This window comes from Haematobia irritans, chromosome 2, assembly GCF_050003625.1.
Source record: "Haematobia irritans isolate KBUSLIRL chromosome 2, ASM5000362v1, whole genome shotgun sequence".
NCBI lineage: Eukaryota > Metazoa > Arthropoda > Insecta > Diptera > Muscidae > Haematobia > Haematobia irritans.
In genome coordinates this window covers 142,214,233-142,241,405 of record NC_134398.1, presented here as the reverse complement: position 1 = coordinate 142,241,405, position 27,173 = coordinate 142,214,233, and the positions used below count along the sequence as shown (strand labels likewise).

Here is a 27,173-nt window from a genome sequence, read left to right as displayed (position 1 = left end):
AGAAATGTAATTGATTTTGTCCCAAAACTCAATTATTTTATTTTTATTTAAATAAATAAATAAATTGGAATATGTAATTAATATTTTAATTGCAAACGTAAATATATGCAATAATTGTTTAACTCAATTTATTTTTAATTTGACTAAAAAGATAATGGTATCAGTTGTTTTTTTAAAGATTGATATTGTGGTGATATTTTTTTCTGTGTACGCACGAATGTGTTTCGCCTGGAATTTTTTTTTTATAACTGAACATATTATATTGCTCCAATAATAAATACAATGAAAGATTTGTTGTTAATTAATATTTTACAAAGACAGGCAAAGTGATCGCATTTACAATGTTTTATAAAACTATACAACTTTAACCCATTTAGATACGTAAGTGAATAATCATCATATATTTGTATTGCATTTTGTTTTTTATGACGAAAATGTTTATCCAGATAAAATTACAAATAATACTTGTATAAAATCATGCAAGTTCATCAGGTAAAATTTATAAAAAATTTAAGAAGCCAATGCAGTTTATGCAAATGTTCATATGCTCCAGTCTTGTCTCTGGCGAAAAACAAATAATTTGTTTCTTTGGAAGAAAATCAAGATTGCTTCCAATTTGTGTGAAAACATCAGAAAGGGTTCTGAAGAACTCTAAGGATTGAATTAGTTCACTTTAATTAGTGATATATTTCCGCTTGCACTGAAAAAACAGCATGTCCGGTTCCAAAGATTTTATTTTATTTATTTATTTTTATTTTCATCATGTAATTTGAAGCCACATAGCGGCCAATTTATATATAAATTACAACGGACTACTAACTATGAATAAAGTACAATTCAAGCTATGACAATGTGAGAACATATGCGTGTACATACACTGAAAAAAAGCATACCCGGTTCCAAAGATTTTGTCTTTACTCTAAAAATTTTGGTAATGATTCCAAGCCAAAGAAGCGGAGAATGCAAGTAAGGACACTTTTAAGACACAATTATCTTTTAAATTTTGGTTTTGTGAACTTGTTTCTAGGAAGCAAATTTAAAATTTTCGTTTTTTCAGGTTTTTTTCTTCATATGCTATCAAAGTCCTTTAATAACGAGTTAACGACAACTTTATTTTCCAAATTCAAACTCGACTTCCAGTAGAAATTATGCTATGTTTGAACGATTTTTTGCTTTGTAGTAAAGATGTAAGAAGACAACAAATTTAAAGAAAATTTCATTAATTTTCAAGAATTTTTCTGAATTATTAAAGTCAAGTTGACCTTAGCCCAAAAATTTTTTCTTTCATGTTATGATACCTATTTTTAATTCAAATCACTTAATTATAAGGGCAATACGACTTCATTGAAAAGTTTATCGTCTTGTGGACAAGGAAAAAACTTTATATTAGAGAAATGCGTCTTCTATGCTAAGCAAAATTTGCATTCGTATTTTAAAGACATGAAATCTTTGACCTCACGACAATATTTTTTTCAGTGTAATAAGTATAAATATGTATATAAGATAGTATAAAAATAAATTAATTAATAATATGAAATATGACAAAACATTTTCCAATTCCCAATATAATTAAAAGAAGACAAAATAAGAAAAGATTATTTACAAAACCAACCACAAGAAAGCAACACTACTAACACTAACAGATTTTGTCTTTAGACTAATAATTTGGTATTGATTCCGAGCCAAAGAAGCGGAAAATTGAAGTAAGGATACTTTAGAGACACAATTCTATTTTAAATGTGAGTTTTGCGTACTTGATTCTAGGGAGCAAATTCTAATTTTTCGTTTATTCAGCTTTTTTCTTCATATGCTATCAAAGTCCTATAAAAACGTGTTAACGACAACTTTAATTTCCAAATTCAGACTCGACTTCCAGTAGAAATTATGCTATGTTTCAAGTAAAAACGCCTTTAAAATAAAGTATTTGAAAAACATGTCCTATTTTGAGCACTTTTTTGCTTTGTAGTCAAAGATGCAAAAAAAAAAAACAACAAATTTAAAGACAATTTCATTAATTTTAAAGAATTTTTCTGAAGTATTAAAGTCAAGTTGACCTTAGTCCAAAAAAATTTCATTCATGTTATGATACCCATTTTTAAGTCGAATCACGTAACTATACTGACAAAACGACTTCTTTGAAAAGTTTACAGACTTTTGGACAATAAAAAACTTTATATCAGAAAAATGTGTCTTCTATGCTAAGCTAAATTTCAGTTCGTATTTTAAGGACATGAAATCTTTAGCCTCATGACAATTTTTTTTGTCAGTTTGGTGACAAAGTAAATTTTTCTGGCTTTTTGTATAGTAAATGTTCAAATTATATATATATATATATATATATATATATATATATATATATATATATATATATATATATATATATATATATATATATATATATATATATATATATATATTTTTTTTTTTTTTTTTTTTTTTTTTTTGAGATCTTTTTACAATAAAATGTAAAAGTGGCAGCCCGATTAAGATTCAGGCTCACTTAGACTATTCAGTCCATTGTGATAATCTTTTTACAATACTCACAAACCACAACGGGTTTATATCGAATTAATTAAATAATATGACATTTGAGTAATTGATCGCGTTTTCTATTATCACTTAGAATTAAATGGCATTTATTGGCCCTTAGTATATGAGACGATTAAATGAAATCAATAATTGCATAGTAATAACCAAACAGATATATACGTACTGACAAGCATACAATTGTACATTCATGTGGAAGCATTTAAAACCAATTTAATTTATTTCTCAATAGTTTTGTTATTGTTTAAAGAAAAGGAAAGCGATAATAGAATGACGAGGATTATTTTCTGAGGGAGTTTCGTAAATGAAAATATTTATTTGGGTTTGATTATTTTAAAACTTCTGGCAGGTGTTTCTTTTCTTATGAATTAGTTGATCGAATTGTCTGTAGAATTCATCTGTAAATACTCTACGACAATGATTCAAAACTAAATAGAAAACAAGCCGACAATACTTACATACATACTCGCATAGCAGCAAAATCTGCTAAAATCAGCACTCGATACACGCAAAAAAAACGTTTATCGAAAACGTTGAGTTTTTTTAATTTCTTCGAAAAATTTTAAACTTTTATCACGCAAAAAATGTTTGTTACAAATTTTTTGGAATGTATTTAAAATTACATTGTTTCCGTTTCCAAAAATTGTATTTTTAAGAAAGTGGTCAAGTAACTGTGTGTTTCCGTAAAATAAAGTTCCTTTACACCGGCTCGTGCACGCAAAGAAAAAAAACGTTTGGAAAACATGTACCGAAAACGTTTTTCTTTTGTTAGAGTTTTTTGAATTTCTTCGAAAATTTTAAACTTTTATCACCAAAAAAATTCGATTGTTACAAAATTTTTATTTTTTCAATAAAAAAATATTTTTGAACCAACAACACAGTCGATTTCGTTTATAACAAGCACTGTTCTTTTCTAACTTTAAGTCTTTAATAAGACACATTTTACAGTTCATGGTAAAAATTTAATATAGTAGTATGTAACGTTGAACATCTTTTCGGAATTTTCCGAACATATCCGGAATATATGTAAAAAAAAAAGTTCGGTCGAAGTAGGGCTCGAACCCACGACTCTTGGCATGCAAGTTGGACGTAGCAAACACTGATCCACGGTGCCAAACTAAATGTTTGTTTCTGTTAAATAAACTTTGTTTATTCGGTTCGTGGGCGCCGCAAGCTATGCTATATAAATATAACTTATATGGATATTTATCTATTGATGACCATAACAGGTACATAGCTCAGTGGTTAGTGTGTTGGCTTACAAAGTGTATGGCCCGCGGTTCGATTTTCCGTCCAGGTGAAAGGTAAAATTTAAAAAAATTGTACAATCTAATAATTTCTTCAACATTGTTTGTATTACAGAAAAAGGGGCCCCGTGGAAGTGAGAAAAGCCCCGTGGAAGTGAGAAAAATGTGAGGGAAAATGCAATTAACCAGAAAATATTGTTTTTTGACTTAGTCTTTATGAAATTGTTTATACATCCTGGAAAAGAATAAACGTTTATCACAAAAAGTATATACTTTTCTACCAAAGAAACTTCCTTACAGCGAAAAGCAAATGAGAAACGAACTATGTTTGTCTAAATTTTCGTTTGAGAGGAAAGAATTATTTTTTTTTTTTTGCGTGTGGGCTCCCTAAATTATGTCCCATAAATATAACTGCTAGACTATATGCGTTGCATGAGCTCTAATGGCTATAGCTATAATTGTCTGTTGATGACAATAAAAGCTGCACACAAAAAAATTTTTTTCTGATTCAATCACGAAATTAATTGATCCAATTAATTTTTTAATTGAAATGTCTTCAATCACGAAAATGATAGTATCAATCACAGTTTTAATTGGGCATAGAAAAAATTTTTGATTAAAAAATTAATTGATTTCATTGCCAAATTTCAATTAATTTTTTAATTGATTCAATTAAAAATTTAATTGATGTTGATTAATTAAAAAAAGTAACTATTTTCAATTACATTCTGAATTGGCTTAGAATTTTTATTTGGATTAACAATTGATTGTTTGAAAAAAAATCTTAATTAAAAATTTAAAAAATATGTTCATCATCATCATAAACTGACTTAGTCTTCCGAATTTGATTAAAAGTTAATTGTATCAATTAACTTTTTAATTAAAAATTTTAAAATGTTCAATCATTGACTTAATTAACTTAATGTTTCTATCTTGATTAAAAAGTTAATTGTACCAATTAATTTATTAATTGAAAAAAATTTCAACTTCAATTAACTTTCTAATTGGAAATATTTTGGTGATATTTTTTTCTGTGTGCATAGCGCAGTGGATATTGTGTCCGCTTAAAGACTGCGTGGTCCACTGTTAAATTCAATTTATTCGACAAATTAATCACAATAAATTGTTATTATGAATCGAGAATCGACTCATAATCGATTTGCGCTGATGAGATGTTCTGGATAGACACCAGTGCAACGATGTTCTGGATAGCTCAAACTAATGTTGCATCGAGTACTAAAAGAAAACAGGCCTATTGTTGACTTTATTTCATTCGAAAATGTAAACAAACTGCATATCAATCATGCATTGGAAAACGTTATTCTGCTAATGCAACAGAGCAGCTGATACCGACATGAATTACTGTGCATAAATGCAGTGCCGTGCTACATTACAGAATAGGGCCTTTATTACCCAGCAAAAAAATTTGGAAGTTCTTCTAAAGGCACAACTTTAAAAGCACTTCCAGAAATGTCTTTCCAAAGATGTTCTTCATTTGAAGTGCATAGGTAGTTCATTTGAGTAATTTTTATGACTCGCTTTTTTCAAATTTGTAATGGGAAATTTTAACTTTTTTATTTCAAATTAAAGACAAATTAAGAATTAATAAATGGTACAAAATATTTTAATTTTGCAGAAAAAATGCTAAATCAATTCTAGAAAAATTACGAATTTTTTAAAATATTTGCATTAGCGTTAGAATGTATTAAAAATCATAAAATTAAAAATTATTTATTTGTCAACATATCACAAAATTTCTTAATTCACATCCAAAATATTGAATTCGCATCACAACTTAAGAAGTGATGCAAATTCAGTGCAACGGGTATGCCTACCCAGCAAAAAAGCGACGTCAAAAAAATAATGAAAATGTTCTTTTTGTATCCGGAAGTGTAGCAAAGCGATACAACATGGGCTTGTGATAGGACGGATGTCCACCATTTCAACAGGCGTTGCACTGGATTTGCATCACTTTTTTAAGGTGTGATCCGAATTAAAGAAAATTGTCATATTTTGCCAATGAAATAACTTGTATAATTTTTTTATGATTTTTAATTCATTCTAGCTTGTTAACGTTTGCCTCAAATATTTTAAAAATTCGCAATTTTTCTAGAATTAATTTTGGATTTTTTTGCGACAAAATTAAAATAATTTGTATCATTTTAGTAAATCTTACTCTGTTTTAAACCTTTAAAAAATCAAAATAAAATATAAAAAATTAATTAAACGAACTTCCTGCGTACACGAAAAAAAAATAATTCTCTCCTTAAAGTGGAAACAATAACTTAGTGTGCTAATGGAAGGAAGCTGGAAGTTAAGTTATTTTGCAAAAATCGTCATTGTACGGAGAGTTTTTTTTGATGTAGAAAACAGTTTCCGCTATATGGTTGCTCAATTATATTGTTGCCATCAAACTGAAATTGTTAACGCAAGATAATGCTTTATAATGTAATTACTTTCATTGTAATTTCCTTTTTTTTCGTGCACTTCTTCTACGGAGACTTTTTTGATTCAGTGTAGGTCGAACAAAATTCGTTTATACCTTTCCCCCATACTATGGAGAAGGGTATAAAAAAACTTTAAACCAGAGATACAAAATTCAATACGTCTTAACCTATATTTGATGTGTTTTTATCTCAAATATAAAGAGGCTATACACGCAAAGAAAAAAAAAACGTTTGGAAAACGTGTACCGAAAACGTGTTTCTTTTGTTAGAGTTTTTTGAATTGCTTCGAAAATTTTAAACTTTTATCACCAAAAAGTTCGTTTGTTACAAAATTTTTACTTTTCAATAAAAAAGTTATTTTTGAAACAACAACACAGTCCATTTCGTTTATATCAAACACTGTTCTTTTCTGACTTTAGGTCTTTAATAAGACACATTTTACAGTTCTAAATTTAATATACTACAGTGTAATGTTGAACATTTTTTCGGAATCTTCCGAACATATTTGGAATATATGTAAAAAAAAAAAACAAAAAAAGCAGGGATCGAACCCACGACCCTTGGCATGCAAGTCGGACGTAGCAACCACTGATCCACGGTGCCAAACTAAATGTTTGTTTCTGTTAAATAAACTTTGTTTATTCGGTTCGTGGGCGCCGCAAGCTATGCTTTATAAATATAACTTATATGGATATTTATCTATTGATGACCATAACAGGTACATAGCTCAGTGGTTAGTGTGTTGGCTTACAAAGTGTATGGCCCGCGGTTCGATTCTCCGTCCAGGCGAAAGGTAAAAAAAATTTAAAAATTTATAAAATCGTATAATTTCTTCTACATTGTTGGTATTACAGGAAAAGGTGTTAAGAACTAAAAAACCTCGTGGATATGAGAAAGATGTGAGGAAAAATGCATTTAGCAAGAAAACAATGTTTTTTTTTTTTGAGTTTGTCTTTATGAAATTGTTTTTACATCCTGGAAAAGAATAAACGTTTATCACAAAAAGTATATACTTTTCTTCCAAATACACTTCCTTACAGCGAAAAGCAAATGAGAAATGAACTTTGTTTGTCTAAATTTTCGTTTGGGAGGAAAGAATTATTTTTTTGCGTGTATTTAGTTAATTTAAGGACAAAAAGACACTTCACTTTACGACAAATTTGCTTGGTCCATACAACGTCAATACGTCTTAACCTATATTTGAAGCTTTTTTACCTCAAATCTAAAGATTCTATATTTAGTTAATTTAAGGACAAAAAGACTCTTCACTTTAAGACAAATTTGCCTTGGTACATACAACCTTAATTTCAAAAAAATGAAGCAAAGATTAAAAACTTTTTTTTCATTAAAACGTCACTATTTTAAATAAATTTGTGCTTAATATTTAGGTTGAATAATCTTCAATATAACGTAAATATTTTTTTTAGTGTACGAATAGTTTTTTGATCAAAAAAAAAACAGTTTTCGAAGCGGGTATTTAATGGGCCGGAGCCGATTATTTTCCTGAAATTTTTCATTAAAGAAATTTGGAGTATTTTAGTTCAAAGTTAGCATATTTTATTCAACAAAGCCATAAAAATAACAATAAAATGTAACTCAGTCAAGTCTTACAATATTCTTTTAGAACTGACAGACTTTTTAGTATTCAAAATTCAGTAGTTTGATATTATATTGACAAACAAGGATTTTTAATATATTTTTTAAGTTTTATTTGGGTCATTTGACTGAGACAAATTCAACACTGGGATAATTCAATATGGAATAAATTATTCAAAAAAATATTATTCGCCACGTCTTCGGCGTGAAGAGGCCATATAAACGAAGCTTTTGCTTTAGACAATATTTCAATAATAATTTAGTACAATCGAAAAGGAATAAGAAAATAGCAAAATAAATTAGAGGTGTGCGCGTAACACGAAATATTCGTGACACGCGTGATTCACGTGAATCACGTGAGTCGTGAACAAAATTTGAAAGAACTCTCGTGAATGGGACTAAAATGAATATGTCATGCGTGAGCGTGCGTGTGAAATAAAATCGGTTCGTGAGTGTGCGTGAATAAAATGTCTGCAAAATCAAGCTCACAAAAAAAAAAAACAATATTTAATTCATACTCGTATGTAAACTGAAATTAATTTAGCTCTCGAACTATATTATATTTTTGTTACCTTTGCTGATTTCCGTTTGGAAAATGTCGTGAGTCTCGTGAATTTGTCGTGAATCACGTGAATTGTTCGTGCGTGAACGTGCGTGAGTACTGGTTTTCATTTCGTGAATGTGTGTGAGTGGGATTGGCTACCACACGTATCGTGCGTGAGCGTGTGTGAATAAACATTTTGCTTCGTGAATGTGCGTGAGTGTGAGTGAAATTTCAGTCACGCGCACACCTCTAAAATAAATATTGTCGGCATCAAACCAATACCTATAAGATCGATGCGCTTTTCCTACAAGTATTTAGGTCGCCTCGGTTTATGTTGTTTCGATTTACGTCGTCAACTTTTTTATTCCATCCAACTTCGATTTACTTCGCCATTCGATTTACGTCATCGATTTTTTGCCAACTTTATCAGAAACTCCTTCCATAAGTTAAATAAGTACCAACGATGATGGTTAGGTTAGGTGGCAGCCTGATGTATCAGGCTCACTTAGACTATTTAGTCCATTGTGATACACATTTGTGAACTTCTCTTATCACTGAGTGCTGCCCGATTCCATGTTAAGCTCAATGACAAGGGACCTCCTTTTAAAAGCCTAGTCCGAACGGCGTTTCACATTGCAGTGAAACCTCTTAGAGAAGCTTTGAAACCCTCAGAAATGTCACTAGCATTAATCCACCGCTGAAACACTTTTTGGTGTTCGGTCGAAGCAGGAATCGAACCCACGACCTTGTGTATGCAAGGCGGGCATGCTAACCATTGCACCACGGTGGCTCCCAACCAACGATGATGAAACTCAAAACATTTATTTCTGAAATTCTTACCGAAAATTCGTCAAATTCTGATTGATATTGAATATATAACGTAATTGTCGAAGTTGCGATATTTTTTTATGTACACAACGTTTTTCATTTGTTTATGAACTTAAATTGTAAACCCTGATATTTTTGAATAATGAATTGTTTGTTTTTTTTTGTTTATATGTTTGCTTTAAGTATATATATTAATTTATTTATTTTTTATGAATAAAAGACTGAATTACCTTTATTTTTGAAGTTTTTTATTATGACTTAGGAGTGTATGAGCAATTTCTAATTCGGTTTACGTCGTTTCGATTAACGTCGTCAAATTCCGGAACCAATCACGACGTAAATCGAGGGATTATTGTACTAATCTTTGTTTTCTGATACTAACACAATCATACCAGATTTCACATCTTCCTAATCTATGGTCTTTGGCCATTACTTTTATTTATAATTTCATTTTTTCTCTATTTTTTTTTTCTACGGAGACATTTTTGGTATAGTGTAGGTTGTACAAAATTCGTTAATACCTTTTCCTCATTTCAATCCACAAATCATTTTATTAGAGGAATGAGTCGGTTAAATAAAAAATAAAGAAACAACAACTTTTTAACAAACCAAATAAAATAGATCAACTAAATACGTGAGAATCAAAAACACATCAACAAAACATAAAGAAATCAAGAGAGCGTCAGAGAGAGAGAGAGAGAAGCAAACGATAAATTAGTGCGATTTACAACAAACATAACACACAACCGATTATAGCTACCCTCAAGTGTTAAAGTGGTAAGCGGCATTTTTTTTTTATTTTCTTACTTGAGAATGGTTAAATTTAGAAGAGAAACAATTCATTCAGAAGTGGAACGGGTTTGCTGTAGGAAACACCTTAAACGGAACAAAAAACTAATTCAATATAATTAAAAACAACAAATTATATATAATTAAAAATCAAAAAACATAAACAAATTAAAAAAAAAATAAATAAACTATGCAAGCATGGTTACGTATATCTTTACTCTTGTGTACATTTGGATTTTTTCGGGAGATGCGTCCCTCAGAACCATTTGTGGTCGAATATTTAACGGGTCCTGATCGTAATGTCACCAATGAAGAATTATACCGTCAAGTTTATCCATTCGGCACATATTCACACCTTATACAATTGGTTATCATATTCCTGATCACTGACATTTTACGCTACAAATTAATTATTATTGTATCTGCCCTATCGGGTATTACCCTATTTGGTATTTTATTATGGACTTACACTCTATGGGAGTTGCTAATAGCTCAAATATTTTATGGTACCTTTATGGCCAGTGAAGTGGCCTATTACACGTATATTTATGCCAAAGTTGACAAATCTCATTATCAAGTGGTTTCGGGTCATACACGTGCTGCAATATTATGTGGAAAATTTTTGGGAGGTGTACTCGCTCAGGTGCTCGTGTCAACGGACACATTAAATTTGCGTCATTTACATTATATGTCATTCGGATCACAAATTGTATCGTTGGCAATAGCGGTAGTATTGCCAAAAGTGAGCCAAAGCATTTATTTCTATAACGCAGAGGAGATTAAAGCCTCACCCGAAAATATAGAAGATGGACGGGTTAATCAGCCTATAGAGGAAAACGCATTTGGAGGACATAAAGAAAATGGTAAGTTTTTGTTTATTACACTCAAAACAAAAAGTTCACTTGAATGCAGAAATTTACACTAATATAAAACATTGAGTTCCACAATTGTGAACGGACGGTGACAAAATGAAATGGAAATGTTCACAAAGAATCAAAACGGAACGTTCACGATTTCGTCCACGGGAGTTCACGATTTGATGAACGGCTTTCGTTTATGGTCATGAAAAGTCTTAAAATATTCCTTAGACGTTGTTATGTCCACTCAGCCGGTGGTGCAATGTGCAAGGCGAATGTTAACGAGTATGGTGCAGACAATACAGGTTCGAATCACGGTAGCGGAAATCTATTTATACCCTGCGCTACACTGTGGAACAGTGGATATGTTTGCAACACCCAGAAGGAGACGGGATAGACATATGGTGCCTTTGGCAAAAATGCTCAGGGTGGGCTCCTGAGTCGATATAGCCATGTCCGTCTGTCCGTGAACACATTTTTGTAATAAAAGTCTAGGTCGCAGTTTTAGTCCAATCGACTTCAAATTTGGCACAAGTATGTGTTTTGGCTCAGAATAGAACCCTATTGATATTGGTTCAGATTTAGATATAGCTCCCATATATATATATTTCGCCCAATATGGACTTATATGGCCCCAGAAGCCAGAGTTTTACCCTAATTTGCTTAAAATTTTGCACAAGAAGAACAATTAGTACTATAGTCAAGTGTGCCAAATTTTCGGTTCAGATTTAGATATAGCTCCCATATATATCGTTCGCCCGATTTACACTCATATGACCACAGTGGCCAATCTTTTACTCCGATTTAATTGAAATTTTGCACAGGGAGTAGAAGTAGCATTGTAGTTATGCGTGCCAAATTTGGTTGAAATCGGGTCAGATTTAGATATAGGTCCCATATATAGCTTTCGCCCGATTTACACTCATATGACCACAGAGGCCAATTTTTTGCTACGATTTAGTTGAAATTTTGCACAGGGAGTAGAATTAGCATTGTAGCTATGTGTGCCACATTTGAAATCGGTACAGATTTAGATATAGCTCCCATATATATGTTTTTCTGATTTCGAAAAAAATGGTCAAAATACCAACATTTTCCTTGTAACATCGCCACTGCTTAGTCGAAAAGTTGTAAAAATGACTCTAATTTTCCTAAACTTCTAATACATATATATCGAGCGATAAATCATAAATAAACTTTTGCGAAGTTTCCTTAAAATTGCTTCAGATTTAAATGTTTCCCATATTTTTTACTAACATTGTGCTCCACCCTAGTGCATTAGCTCACTTAAATTTTGAGTCTATAGATTTTGTAGAAGTCTATCAAATTCTGTCCAGATCGAGTGATATTTGGGACAAACCTTTATATATAGCCCCCAACACATTTGACGGATATGATATGGTATCGAAAATTTAGATCTACAAAGTGGTGCAGGGTCCCAGCAAAAAAATTTGGAAGTTCTTCCAAAGGCACAACTTTAAAAGCACTTCCAGAAGATGCACTCCCAATGAAGTTCTTTATTTTAACTACCCAGGAAGTTCTTTTAATTCAATTTTTTATAACTTGGTTTTTTTCATACTTTTAATGGGTATTTTTTTTTTGTTTCAAATAGGTTAAAAACAGAGTAAGAATTCATAAAATGGTACAAATCATTTAAATTTTATAGACAAAAATACTAAATACAATCTGAAAAAATTGTGAATTTTTGAAAATATTTGAGGTCAAACGTTTCCGACAAGCGTTAGAATCCATTAAAAATTATAAAAAATTTTTATGTGACGAAATATCACAGAATTTTTTAATTTACATCCAAAACATTGAATTCGGATCACACCTAAAGAAGTGATGCAAATTCAGTGCAACGACTGTTGAAATGGAGGACTTCCGTCCTATGGCAAGCCCATGTTAAATGCATTGCTTCTGCGTCAATTTTTCACCACTTCCGGATCCAAAAAGAATATTTTCACTACTTTTTTGGCGACGCTTTTTTTGCTGTGGTATAATATAGTCGGCCCCGCCCGACTTTAGACTTTCCTTACTTGTTTTTTTTTTTTTTTTAATTTTGTTTATAAATTCGTAACCATACGTTTTCAGATCAAGAACGCTGGTTGTTGATTTGACAACGCATGGTGTCATTTTAACGTTGTCAAATTGACTCGGTCCGTTCTCAGTTTGACAACACATTTGTACTCAAAAAAAATTATTTGGATCCAAAAATTTTGACCTTCCCTTAAGGATTTTGGTATTGATTCCGAGCCAAAGATGCGGCTTCTTTAAAATAAAGAAATTTTTTAGTGACCTATCTGGCTTTAAATCTAGCACCAATAAAATTAAAATTAGGATACAGATCTCATTTATCAAATTTTCATTCTCTTTTCGCTGTTTATTAATAAAGGTACCCAGGTACAAACAAATACCAGTTTAAAAATCCAAAATATAACTGATACTTCAAAGTAAAAAATGTTTTCTTAATTCAAAAAAAAACGTTAAACCAAAGACGCTAAATCCTCAAAATAAGTCTTGGCCTATATTTGAAGCGTTTCTATCTTAAATCTAAAGTTTCAATATTTCAGTTAATTTAAGGACAATTTCTTTAAATCAAAAATGTGTTTCTTTACATTAAGGAAAATTAGCTTTAATTCAAATACATGCGACTTTAACAGGGGGACTCAAATTTACAAAATTAGTTTCCTAAATTTAATGAAACAAATTTTTGAAGCAACGATTATAAACTTTATTTTAATTAAAGTTTCATTATTTTAAAGAAATTTGTCCTTAATATTTTGTAAATTTCGCATCCTAAAATTTAGATTGCGTAATCTTTAATATCACGTAAATATTTTTTTCAATGTGGGTTGATTCACTTTCATGAACGGATCGTTTTGAAATGACCACGCCGTTCAGATGTTTTCTTCCCTCCTTATCTTCCCTTCCTTCCTTCCATTCAAAGATTTTGGTATTGATTCCGAGCTAAAGTTTCTGCTTCTTTTCTTTAAAATAAAGATTTTCTTTAAAATAAAGATAAATTTAAATCTACCTATTAAAGATTACATAACTGACATTTTAGGATGCGCAATTTACACAATATTAAGGACAAATTTCTTTAAAATAATGATAAAGATGCTATTTTGTTTTTTTTTTTTCTTTAAAGTAATTATATTCATTAAAATAAAAAAATTTAAATCTACTCTAAAAAAATTACGAGGTCTTAACACTAGAGAGTGATCCTTCGTCAAAATGACGACGCGTAATTTCATTATCGATCTAAAGCATTTTAGTGATTGGTAAATTTAAGTTATTCTAATTCAACAATTTCGTGAATTTTTGTTTTATAATAAGCCAAAATGACGAAGGGTGACGTTAGTTTACACAAAAAAAAGGATGACTTTTCAGGGTTAAAGATTAAGCAACCTAAATTTTAGGATGCTCAATTTACACAATATTAAGGACATATTTCTTTAAAATAATGAAATTTTAATTTAAAAAAGTTTGTAAAAATTTTTTATTTTTTTTTTAATTGAGGACACAAATTTTGGAAATTTTGCTGCCTCCCTCCGTTAAAGTCGTATGTCTTTGAAGTAAGAACAGTTTTCTTTAAAGTAAAGAAACACATTTTTGATTTAAAGAAAACGTCATTAAATGAACTGAAATATTGAAACTTTATATTTAAGATAGAAACGTTTCAAATATAGGCTAAGACTTATTCTGAGGATTTTGCATTTTACACTCTCAAAAAAATCGCTTCTCTAACATATGTTCCAAACATATTTTGCAGGAAGCACATATATTATTGGATATTGCCGAAATTATGTTTGTTTTATGTGAACAAATTGTATGTTTGGAAGCACTTTGAGCCCAAAAATATTATATACTTTACAGAAAAAAAATCACCAAAATATTTCCAATTGAAAAGTTAATTGATGTTGAAAATTTTTGATACAATTATAATAAATTAATTGATACAAATAACTTTTTAATCAAGATAGAAAAATTAAGTTAATTGAGGCAATGATTGAAAATTTTAAAATTTTTAATTAAAAAATTAATTGATACAATTAACTTTTTAACCAAATTCGGAAGGCCAAGTCAGTTAAAAAAAAAATGATGAATATTTTTTTTAATTTTTAATTAAAATTGTATTTCAAAAAATCAATTGTTAATCCAAATAAAAGCCAATTCAGAAAGTAATTGAAAATAGTTTCTCTTTTTATTTAAAAAATTAATTGAGTTTTGCGATTAACATCAATTAAATTTTTAAATTAATTGAAATTTGCTAATGAAATCAATTAATTTTTTAATCAATAATTGTTTCTATGCCCAATTAAAACTGTGATTGTTTCTATTATTTTCGTGATTAAAGACATTTCAATTAAAAAATTAATTGGATAAATTACTTTCGTGATTGAATCAGAAAAAAATTTTTTTTGTGTGTTGGAAGAATTTTCTCCCAAAGAAGAGTTTGCTCAATAAAAAAATTATTTCTGTCCAATTGCATATTCCCTCACATCTTTCTCACTTCCACGAGTTTTTTAGTTCTTAGCACCTTTTTCTGTAACACATACAATGTTGAAGAAATTATTCAATTTTATAAATTTGATAAATTTAACCTTTCGCCAGGAGGGAGAATCGAACCAAGGACTATAGAGTTTGTAAGCTAACACACTATCCACTGAGCTACGTAGCTGTTATTGTCATAAATAGACAATTATCGTTACAAGTTATATTTATATAGCATAGTTTGCGGCGCCCACGAGCCGATGCAAACAAAACATTATTTAACAAAAACATACATTTGTTGGCCACGTGGAGCCATGGTTAGCATGTCCGCCTTGCATGCAAAGGTTCGTGGGTTCAATCCCTGCTCCGACCGAACTCCAAAAAAATGTTTTACACTTATTTTTACATATATTCCAAAAATTCCGAAAAAATGTTCGACTTACATATTACTATATTAAATTTTTACAATGAAACTCCGAAATGTGGTTTATTAAAGATTTACAGTCAGAAAAGAACAGTGCTTGATATAAACGAAATGGAGTGAGCTTTTGGATAAAATGTTTTTTTTTTTTTTTTTGCAAAAATAATTTTGTAACAAAAAATTGTTTTTGGTATAAAAATTTGAAATTTTCGAAGAAATTCAAAAACTGTAACAAAAGAAGAACGTGGTCGAGTATAAACATAAACAATTTTACAACATAAACATAAATTTATTTAGGCGTAAACTATTTTTTATTAGCATTTAACACCATTTTAAATGTATTTAAAATTTATCGTATTTAGAAATAATAAAAATAAATATGAATTTTTTATTAACGAATAATTTCATTCATTTTAAAGAAATTAAACTTTTTCAATTGTTGCTTTGGATCATTCCCCACCAAGTTATAATACAATTTGCCAAAAAGTTATAATGTTATCCTGCATTTGGAGATTTGAGTTTTTTCGCCAAAAAGAAAAATAATTTTAGCGGCAAAACGGACATTTTCAAAAATAAAAGCGCGTATTAACGCTTTTATTTTTGAAAGTGTCCGTCAACTCTTCTTGGGCTACTTATTAATAAAGAGGAATTAAACTATGTTTTTATATATTTTAATGTTTAATTTTTCGCTTCCCACATTGTTCATTTTACTGTCCCAACTCTAAAATGAGTATAAGTACCCTTTCGTTATTTTTTTATGAAGATCCCTTTGTAATTTTTATATATTTTCCCCTGTTTTTTTTTTTTTTAATTTCCTTTGTCTGAATATTTTGGCTAACTCGTCGTACGTTCCGATTTCTTTTGACATAAAATGCTGCTCTCAAGGCAAAAACACATTCCATTTTTTTCAAATGTCCATTCTCTTGGTTCCTAACCTTTATTCTCTTTACGCCGAAGCCTTAAGGTTGAGTTACATATCATGCGTTAATCCGTGAGTTGATGGAAGGATTGATAATTTCAGTTTGAAGCACTCTACACAGAAAAAAATTTCACGAAAAATTTTCCAATTAAAATTTTAATAGGGTTTTAAAAAATACTCAATTAAAAATTTAATTGAATCAACAAATTTTTTAATTGAAACAAAAATCAATCACAAAAATTAATAGTATCAATTAATTTTTTAATTGGATCAATTAATTTTTTAATTGACCTTCAATTAATTTTTTAATTGATACTATCATTTCTGTGATTGAAGACATTTCAATTAAAAAATTAATTGGATCAATTAATTTCGTGATTGAATCAGAAAAATTTTTTTTGTGTGTAACAACGGACGCATTAACGCATGGTATGTAACTCAACATTTATTAACATGCCAAGCGCATAGCAAAAACAAATAAACCGTTTTCTGCTCTCTTTTGATTCTCTCTCTCTGTCATGTTGATATCTTTCGTCAACCCTCCCGGATTCCATATCTATTTCTTTCTCTATACTCTCTCTCGCTCTTTGAATAAAATATCACAACATGAATATGTTTACTTCAAATTTGTAAATTTATATATGTTTACATTCACACATATAATTTTTATGAAACACTCATGTACCAAACATAATATATTCTAACGTATTAACAAAGGTGTCCCAAACATTTAATGCTACTTTAGGAACATTACAAAAAAAATTCTGCCCGAAACATATTTTGTTTATATCGGAACATATGAAAAACCTATTTTTGTAACAGTGTAACCATTGCGTTTTCACACCATGAACGCTGGTTGTTGTTTTGACCATGCATGGTGTCATTTTAACGTTGTCAGATTGGCAATACATGTGTGTTGATTCACTTTCATGAACGGGTCGTTTTGAAATGACCACGCCGTTCATGATTTTTTCTATGGGTGTACTGAGATGAGATAATCCATTGCTGAAAAACTTTATGGTGTTTGGTGGTAACTGGGATTAAATCCAAGACCTTTTGGCATGCTAACAATTGCATCACGGTGGCTTATTTTGATTGGCCTAAAATTTGGTTTGGGAGCAAATCATTTTTGTTTTGTTTTGTTTTTTTTTTTGCGTGTAATGACGAGTAAAACATATAATCAACGAATTTTAAAATAGTGTAACTATTATTCTCTTTTATGCGCAACAAGTACTATATTCCTTAACGATAAGAGTGGGTAAATTGCCATAAAAGATCAATGAAAAAAGGTTTAATCATGTTTTATGGGCGCGGGCAATATGAAAAACTATATATCATAAAATTATTTAAATTTTATTAACTTGATAACCATGTAAGAAGTAGTTGTGATGAGCGGATAAGTTTGAGATATAGGTCGCCGGAATGTGTTAATCGAACACTCAAATAATTATATAAGTCCTTTAACAAAAATTAATTGTGCTGCCCAAATAAATATAGTAAAAACTCTTAATCACTGCCTAAAACTATAATTTTCGAAAAATGTTCAATTTGTTTGCCACGCTCTTATTCATAATATACTAACAAACAAGTGGAAAAAATAGAGGCATCGATTAATATTTTGAAAAATAAGCGAACCTATAAGCACATATACCCAGAAAAAGGAAAGCCACTATGGAAGAAAATGTGTTTTTTTTTTTTTGAAAAATTTAACTAAAATATTTTACTAAATTTAATAATTGTACACACAGAAAAAAAATATGATCATCTCAAACACGTTTCAAGAGCAAAAAGTTATTTTTGGATGGTGACCATGCAACATATTTGTTTACTCTATTTAGACATTTACCCCGCATTTTCATGAAGTTCCATTCGTGCTACGTTTGCTAACGAACTACCCACCCGACCAAAGTGCCGAGAAATGGCGAAGGTTCGCTAAAGCGAACATTTTTCGAAATAAATTAACACGCACATTATTCGAGAAAAGTTCGATAATAGAAAAATTTCGAACGTTCGTTGTTTCGAAGTAATAACGAATATTTTTCGGTTTATTTGTTGGTGTTCCGCCATGTTTGTTTTTGACAAAGACAGAGATTAAAAAGTCATTTCAGTTTAAGAAATTGTTAAGTGCGGGTGAAGTGTCTAAGTGATTCTAAAAGAGGTAAGTAATTTATTTATATATCTTTGAAAAAACTACCAATTTTCTTTCTTATTTAATTTACAGAAAATTTTACTCATTGATTATAGTCCTTTTCAATGGCATAGCCACGACCGGCTTAATAAGAAATTCCGCGCAAAGAAGTCAATGCCGAGCCTTAAATCACTTTAATGCCCATATTCATAATAATTTACTGACAGTTTATGGAAGGAATTCGTATGGTAATAGTAGGATTAAAGTTTACTTTAATTTTTATGAATATGGGGGTAAATATATAGTACTAAATGTAAATATTTTAAGTATTTTGTTCGCAACACAACTATCTATATTATTTTGTATTATAATTATCTATATTGTGTTGTAATAAAAATAAAAACAAACTTGAAAATTCTCTTTTACTACACAACTTATAATAGGAACAAAATGGGAATAAAACAGTATAGAAAACCTTCGAAAGCAGAATGATATCGAATACGAAAACGAATTCGAAATAGATTCGTTAACGATCAATTATAGATATCGCGAAAACTTCTTTAACGAATCACTAGCAAGCCTTCGAAAACGAAGAGTTTGCTGGCAGTAACAGCACGACAGATGAACGTTTTTCGAAATTTTTTCGAACCATTCTCGATATTGTTTTCGATAGTTTTCTTCGAGAAAAAACCGAGTATATTTCTATATCGAATACGATAACGAACGTTGTGGTCAGGTGGGTATTGACATATCTGTCATCTTGCCTACACAAAAAATATCACCAAAATATTTCAAATTAAAAAGTTAATTGAAAACTTTTTCAATTAAAAATTTAATTAATACAATTAACTTTTCAATAAAACTCGGAAATCTAAGTCAGTTTAAAAAATTATTGAATATTTTTTTTTTAGTTTTTAACAAAAACAAATTAATTGATACAATCAAGTTTTTAATCTAACTGAATTAAGAAAGAAAGTGATTGAATTAAGAAAGTGATTGAAAATTAGTACGTCTTAAATTAAACAAATAATTGATACAATAATTTTTAATCAAACTAAGAACACAAAGTTAGTTAAGAAAATGAGTGTACATTATCGCGGTTTTTATTAAACAATTAATTGTTACAGTTAACAATTTAATTTAAATATTGAATCGATGTCGATTGCAAAACTCAAATAATTGTTTGACTGATTTAATTAAGAAGTTAATTGAAAATTGGATTGAAGTTTAACTAAATAATTAACTAAATCATTTAAAAAATCGATTGAGTTCTCCAATCGACATCAATTAAATTTTTGATTGAATCAATTTATAAATTCATTGAAATCTTCAAATCAATTCATGTTTTAATCAAATATTTTTTTATGACCAATTAAAATTGTGATTTTCGTGATTGAAGACATTTCAGTTAAAAAATTAATTCAATCAATTAATTTAGTGATTGACTCATAAAATTTTGTGTGTACATTCTATATACTAAAATAAAACAAATCTGGATGCAAACATTTGGAATTTTTGTATAAACATATATAAGTTTAGAGACGTCAAAGAGAGCGACAGAGAGTAGAGAAAAATATAAATATGGCGATGGAGGTAGATAACGAAAGACATGTATAGATATGCAAGTTCAATTACAACAAATAAAAGTGTAGGTTGCTGAGTACACGTTCATGACTGATTATTGACTTACATATGTTTTATATAAATAAAAATTTTGGTTTTTTTTCTAAAAGGTTAGGTTAAAGTGGCTGCCCGATTAAGTTTCAGGCTCACTTAGACTATTCAGTCCATTGTGACACCACATTTAACTAAAAGTACCTATTACACTTCTAGTTTTAACCACTGAACCTTCTCTATTATTTTCTTTTGTTGAATCAACTAGATTGTTTCAAAAACATTGCTTACATAGAGGAGGTGTACAAGAGGTGTTTAATTGATTTGTTTTCCTCCGCATCATGACAGCTCATACAATACTCATTATACTTCACACCAATAGTTTTTGCCTATCAGGCAGCGACCCGTTATAGCAGATATCAGAAGTGATATCTGACGTCTTGAGAACACTAGCATATCTAGTGCGCGGTTCATGTTTAAATGGGGCCATATTTGCTTGGTGTCGTTACAACCCTTGCAATTCTCCCATCGAACATTTGCCATCATGACAGCCTTCTCACGCAGTAAGAGCTTGCAGGTTGCCAGAGACATACCAACAGATTCTAGTTCCCCTAGAATATGTATGGTGGTTCCTAGCCTTGCTAACTCATCTACTTCGCAGTTCCCGGTATGTTCCTATGGCCAGGCACCCATATTAGGTGAATATTGTACTGCTCAGCCATCTCGTTGAAATAAATTACAAACATACGTTTTTATTTGGATTCCAACACAATTATATTTAAGACATTTTGCTGCAAGCTGTTTAGTGCAAACAATTTTTTGTTTGAACACATTCTGAAAATATATGCTGGATGTGAAGCTTCTCTACATAGTTTCACTGTATTGTTAAAGGCCGTTCGGACTCTTCTATAAAAAGGAGGTTCCTTCATAGACATTATGATACATATAGATGAGCCATGGGTGTCAAACTATGTTTGACAGTTCCGAAGATTAGGTTAGGTGGCAGCTCGATGTATCAGGCTCACGTAGACTATTCAGTCCATTGTGATACCACATTGGTGAACTTCTCTCTTATCCCTGAGTGCTGCCCAATTCCATGTTAAGCTCAATGACAAGTGACCTTCTTTTTTATAGCCGAGTCCGAACGGCGTTCCACATTGCAGTGAAACCACTTAGAGAAGCTTTGAAACCTTCAAAAATGTCACCAGCTTTACTGAGGTGGGATAATCCACCGCTGAAAAACTTTTTGGTGTTCGGTCGAAGCAGGAATCGAACCCACGACCTTGTGTATGCAAGACGGGCATGCTAACCATTGCACCACGGTGGCCGAAGATTAAGAATAAACGAGAAAAATAAGAACACACTTACAATCTCTTTCGTTTTCCTTTTTGTAGTTTGCCAATTTTACACAAAATTAGAACGTTTATGATGCACCAGAGGATTTATAAATAAATTAATATATTAAAAGTTCATATTTGAACAAAAAATTGTGACCAAAACCACGAAAATACGAAATTAAATTTTGAGCAGCATTACTATTTACGAACAACACAAAAGCAAATGCATGAAAATTAATGTTTGGGACTGAAGAAAATTAATGTTTGGAACTGAAGAGAATAGTGGATCATCTATGTATTATGATGTCTTGTCATTGAGCTTAACATGTAATCTGGTAGCACTCCATGATAAGAGAGAATTTCAACAAGTGGTATCACAATGGACTGAGAAGTCTAAGAGAGCCTCAAAAACCTACCTGCTTAAGTGATAATGATACAATAGTTTTTTTTTTGTTATTTTATGTTGCTTTAAGACTAGATCAACAAAAAAATGTTTGCAGTTAATAAAGTTTGAAATAAAGTATGTATAGCTTTGTCAACACGACCAGTTTTAGCTCATATAGATAGACGACAATTATCTATCTGTATATGTACCTTTTGTGTTTATATAAAAAATTCATTATGAACTGATACTTGAATTTATTATCTACCATTATCTATTATATGATTATACTGATCGTATTGCTAATTATTAGTTTCTAAAAAATTTTTTGAGTACATCAACAGCATTAACATTATGGTTTTCATTTCTCACTCTCGGCGCTCTATTTCGACTATGTTTGAAATCACCACTATAACAAGTGTTTTAATTCCCTTATTTCACTCATATTAAACATTAATATTGGGAATTTGATTTTCATATCCTTCGCCTATGCGACCCTATATAGTAATGATGGACAAAAAATAATATCACCAAAATATTTTCAATTAAAAAGTTGATTGAAGTTGAAAACGTAAACTAAGAAAATATAAAATGAAACAACAAAATAATTAAAACTTGGTTAAGAAATAATTTTAGGAGTGGTTGAGTGTACACGTAAGAAAGTAACACATAATTCATCGACGGAATTTTAAATAAAAAGTAAATTTTTGCTCTTAGCGATATAGCAATTTTTCTATAAAAATTTTGTGGGCTAATTAAAATTCATTCATTAGAAAGAATTCCATTGATTAGAGATTCGTTTCATTTGGTTTGAAAAAGTTTTCATTTGGTGTGAAAAATGTTTTACTTGATTTGAAAAAGGTTTCATTTGAAATAAAATGCTATATATAGTGCCCTTATACATAATCGCTCAAAAAATGTTTATTAAATTTTGAACAAATCGTTTTTTTATGAGTGGTAAGCACTTCTATACACAGATAAAAACTTCCGTAGTTAAACTAACGTTAAATTAAACTTATTTTTATTGCAAAAAGATTATTTCTTTGTAGTTAAATTTTATTTTTTTTTGCGAAATTTTCCACGGCCCAATGAAAATTTCGTTTTTTTTTTAAGTATGTCTCAAACATTTTAAACGTGAGTATATGACCGTACACAGAATATGCACGAAAGCAAATGAAAATTTTCGTACGATTCCCAAAAATAGTAAGAATGAACTACTGTATGGTTAAAATGGTAATGATTTGGCGCCAATGATTTTCTTCTTTAATTTTAATTAATTTCTTCTTCTAACATATGAGAGGATGTAATTTCGAGAACTGCAGTTAAAAAGTACAACGGGGCATTAAATTTTCCTGGTTTTAACAACACTTTGTGGAAATCTCAAAATGTGGAGTAAAATTTAGTTCAATTTTCGTACGAGTTAGTTTATTCTTCCTATAACACAGTTTACTTTGTTTTCGGTGTATGAAAATATGATGCACAGTGGGAGTAAAGATGGTTAAATTTGTAAGAGGAAAATTCCTAAATGTTTTCTCCATAAGAAGTTAGCATAAAGGGCCCAAAATTGAGTTATCTATCCCAGCCAGATCTATACTAAAGGCTGTGGAAAAGATAGAGATCTGTATCTGGCATTTTCTTTTCAATGGTTCTATTGATCAAGTTCCTTAATATGATTTGTCCATAAAGCTCGAATGATAATTAATTGTTAATTAAAATCATGGAAAAAATTACAGTTTTAATTGGAAATAAAAAAATATTAATAAAATAAAACAAAAATTTTAAAATTGTCAATAATTGACTTAATTAACTAAAGGTATCAATTAATTTATTAGCACGAAACAACATGAACAGGATTCATGAGGATACTGCAGCTGAAGCGGTGAGAAGCTACAAAATTAATCCTGTTCTCGGAGTATTTTTTTAATTTTTTGTTAATTTTATTGTTCAAAAGCAAGACATGTAGGGATCAAACTGCACCTACACTGAAAAAATATTGAAATTTTATGAAAGATTAAATATGCAACTCTATCCTTAGGATAAGGACAAATTTCTATAATACAAAGAGTCTTCAATTAAAAGAAAATTTAATATATTTACTTGAAGTTAGGCCAAATTCCCTTAACATATAAAGAAAGAAATGTTTTAAAGGAATAATTTTTAAATTAAAATTGATATTGAATCTTTGGATGAAAGCAAACAAAAAAATCACCATCTTGCATCTTTACTTTAGGGAAAATATTTTTTTGCTTTGAAATATCTGTTATAATTTGGATTTTTAAATTGACATTTTTTTTATACACATTCAAAAAAAGTGAATCCTCTATTTCACTAAAGCCAAATTAACTTTATTTTAGTTCATGAAATTATAATGTTTGGAGAAAGTTTCCTTTACTCTAATAATTTTTTGCGTACGTTAGTTAAATGAACTAAAAAATGAGAATAAATTATACACAAATGAAGAAAATAGTTCATTATTTCTTTAAATTTGTAAATTTTGCTCCAAATGCGCCCATCATGAACTTCGTATGGCACTAAAGACATTCTTGCAATTTTGAACTCCAAATTTTTCCTTGAAACTAAAAAATTTGCTTTAACAAGTGAAAAAAGTTAATTATGTCTAATAAATTTTCTTGAATTTGTCGAAAAATATTTACTTATTTTTGTGATATCAGCGTGATGTCAGCGTTTGCAATACTGTTTAGTTAAAATTTTCTAAAAATAATCTAAATTATCTAAAATTAACCAAAATTTTAAAAAAATTTTGTTTTCAGTGCATGAATACCTGCGTTGATATGTTGCAAAAAGTGAACAAAAAATCGATAAATGATATCTTTATCCTAATTTGGATTTACAGAGCCTAGATTTTAAGCTAGATAGCTCCCTAAAAATGATTTTATATTATAAAAAAGCAGCGTCTTTGATTCAATACAGTGCACTCGCAGTAACATGAACACACTTTTTCTTATACCAACTACTCCGTTACGCTGGAAAACATGAAATTTATTTTTTTTTTTATTTATTTATTCACAATGCCAAACACAATTTCAATTTACGGAATATTTTAGTGATCTAGTTTGACTCTTTTCGTGAAATTTAATTATCGATTTAAATTGCTTTATAATTCCAAGAGAATTCTTTTATAAATTTTGTTTGCGATTGATTTACAAACATTTTTGTCATACTATTGCGCCATTTGGAAAAAAACTTTTTAATTAATAAAGTATTTTTGTATCGTATGCAATCAAGTGTTATTTGGTTTGTTAATAATGCACCATTATACTTTTAACATTCCCAAGGCCCAAGAAAATAAATATAATTTTTAATGGTCCTAATTAATATAATCAAATGTTATTCTATCTTACAGGTTCTACACAAAATAATAATGTGATAAAACCAAAATTCTCCTGGAGTAATGCCTATCGTTTAATTGTAAAACACATTGTGAGTGCCTACACAAATCCAACAGTATTGAAATGGAGTATTTGGTGGTCATTGGCCACTTGTGGTCAATTACAAGTACTTGCTTATGCCCAAGTTTTATGGAAGGATATTGATGACAATAATGAAAGCCTTTACAATGGAGCTGTAGAAGCCACAGTCACTATATTGGGCGCTGGTGCAGCTATGGCCGCAGGCCTAATGGAATCCGTCCGCCGACAACATTTACACATTTGGATTTTAAGTATATGTTCCATATTAATGGGAGCATTTCTGATAATATCGGCAGTTACGAATCTATTATGGATTGCCTATATTATGTACATCCTATTTGGAGTTATTTATTTCTTTGTCATAACCATAGCAAGTGGACAAGTGGCACATAATTTAAGTGATGATAGTTTCGGTTTAATATTTGGCATAAATACTTTAGTAGCATTAATTTTACAAACCATATTGACGCTGGTCGTCGTTACAGATGCTGGTTATGCTTTATTGCCCAGAGATCAATATAAAGTCTATGGTGGATATTTTCTTGTGTTGGCTGTGATATTTGTCGTTGCCTTTGTTCACGGAAAATTAATTAAATGTTGTAAAAGATCTAAAGTGAAATCTGTAGAATAATAGTTTGTTTTTTAGATCTTAGTCTATTTAGTCTACATTAGAACAATATACAAAAATTCAGGGATGTTAATAATGTTCAATATATATATATTTTTTTTTACAATTTATTTAAATAAAATTTGTTAAAAATTTGGATTTGTATGATCTTTGTTTTAGGTAGAATTTGTATGAACTGAATCCCATTATATTTGGAAACGATTAAATAATTTAGTCGAATTCACAGAGAAGTTATAACGAAAAAATAGCAAATTCCCGGGAAAACCATAATCCAGATTAATATAGTAAGTAAATTGATTGATCGTATAGATGATATTCAAGCCCACGATTCGCCGCATTATAACTCAGCGTAAGTTGCATATAACCATAAGCGTAGGAAAGCCTCTGGGGAGGGGGCTTAGACCCCCCAGAAAAATTTTAGCCCCCCCCCCCCCGAATTTGAAAAGCTATTTATGATTTTCCATTGTTTTTATAAAAATTATAAACAAGTATATACAACCGCACAAAGTTCCGCTAAAGACTTTCATGCACAATCGAATTACTCGGGTTGTGGTAGCTGTTGCCGATGGCAATATATAGTTTTATATCTTAACATTATCTTCTAAATTGTGAGTTAGTTTCTTTATTATAAGTGAATGTTTGAAGTTTGATATTTATGAAATAAAGCTGTGGTTGAATTTATGATTTAAGTTCCCAAATTTATGTTTAGTTTAATAACTAAAGCTCCTTTATTATTTTATTTAGTCTGGTTTAGTCAATTTAATTAAAAATAATTGATATTAAAACTATTCTTTCATAAATGAAAATTTTAATAATGCTGCAAAAAGGCGTCGCCAAAAAAGAAGTGAAAATTTTCTTTTTGTGTCCGGAAGTGGTGCAAAATTGGCGGAGAAGCGATAAATGTAATATTAACTTGTTAGGACATATGTCCACCGTTTCAACAGCCGTTGCAATGAATTTG

General features: G+C 29.9%; 2 protein-coding genes across 3 annotated transcripts in view; one reads left to right on the top strand and one right to left on the bottom strand.

The window, feature by feature from the left end:
- Positions 1 to 27,173, bottom strand: part of LOC142226391 (uncharacterized) — a 39,541-nt gene that overhangs the window by 5,533 nt on the left and 6,835 nt on the right. The window lies entirely within an intron of this gene.
- Positions 10,018 to 26,350, top strand: LOC142226389 (thiamine transporter 1). Its single transcript, XM_075296387.1, has 2 exons — positions 10,018 to 10,861; positions 25,518 to 26,350. Exons 1-2 carry the CDS (start codon positions 10,189 to 10,191, stop codon positions 26,213 to 26,215), a joined length of 1,371 nt encoding a protein of 456 aa, XP_075152502.1. The 5' UTR covers positions 10,018 to 10,188; the 3' UTR covers positions 26,216 to 26,350.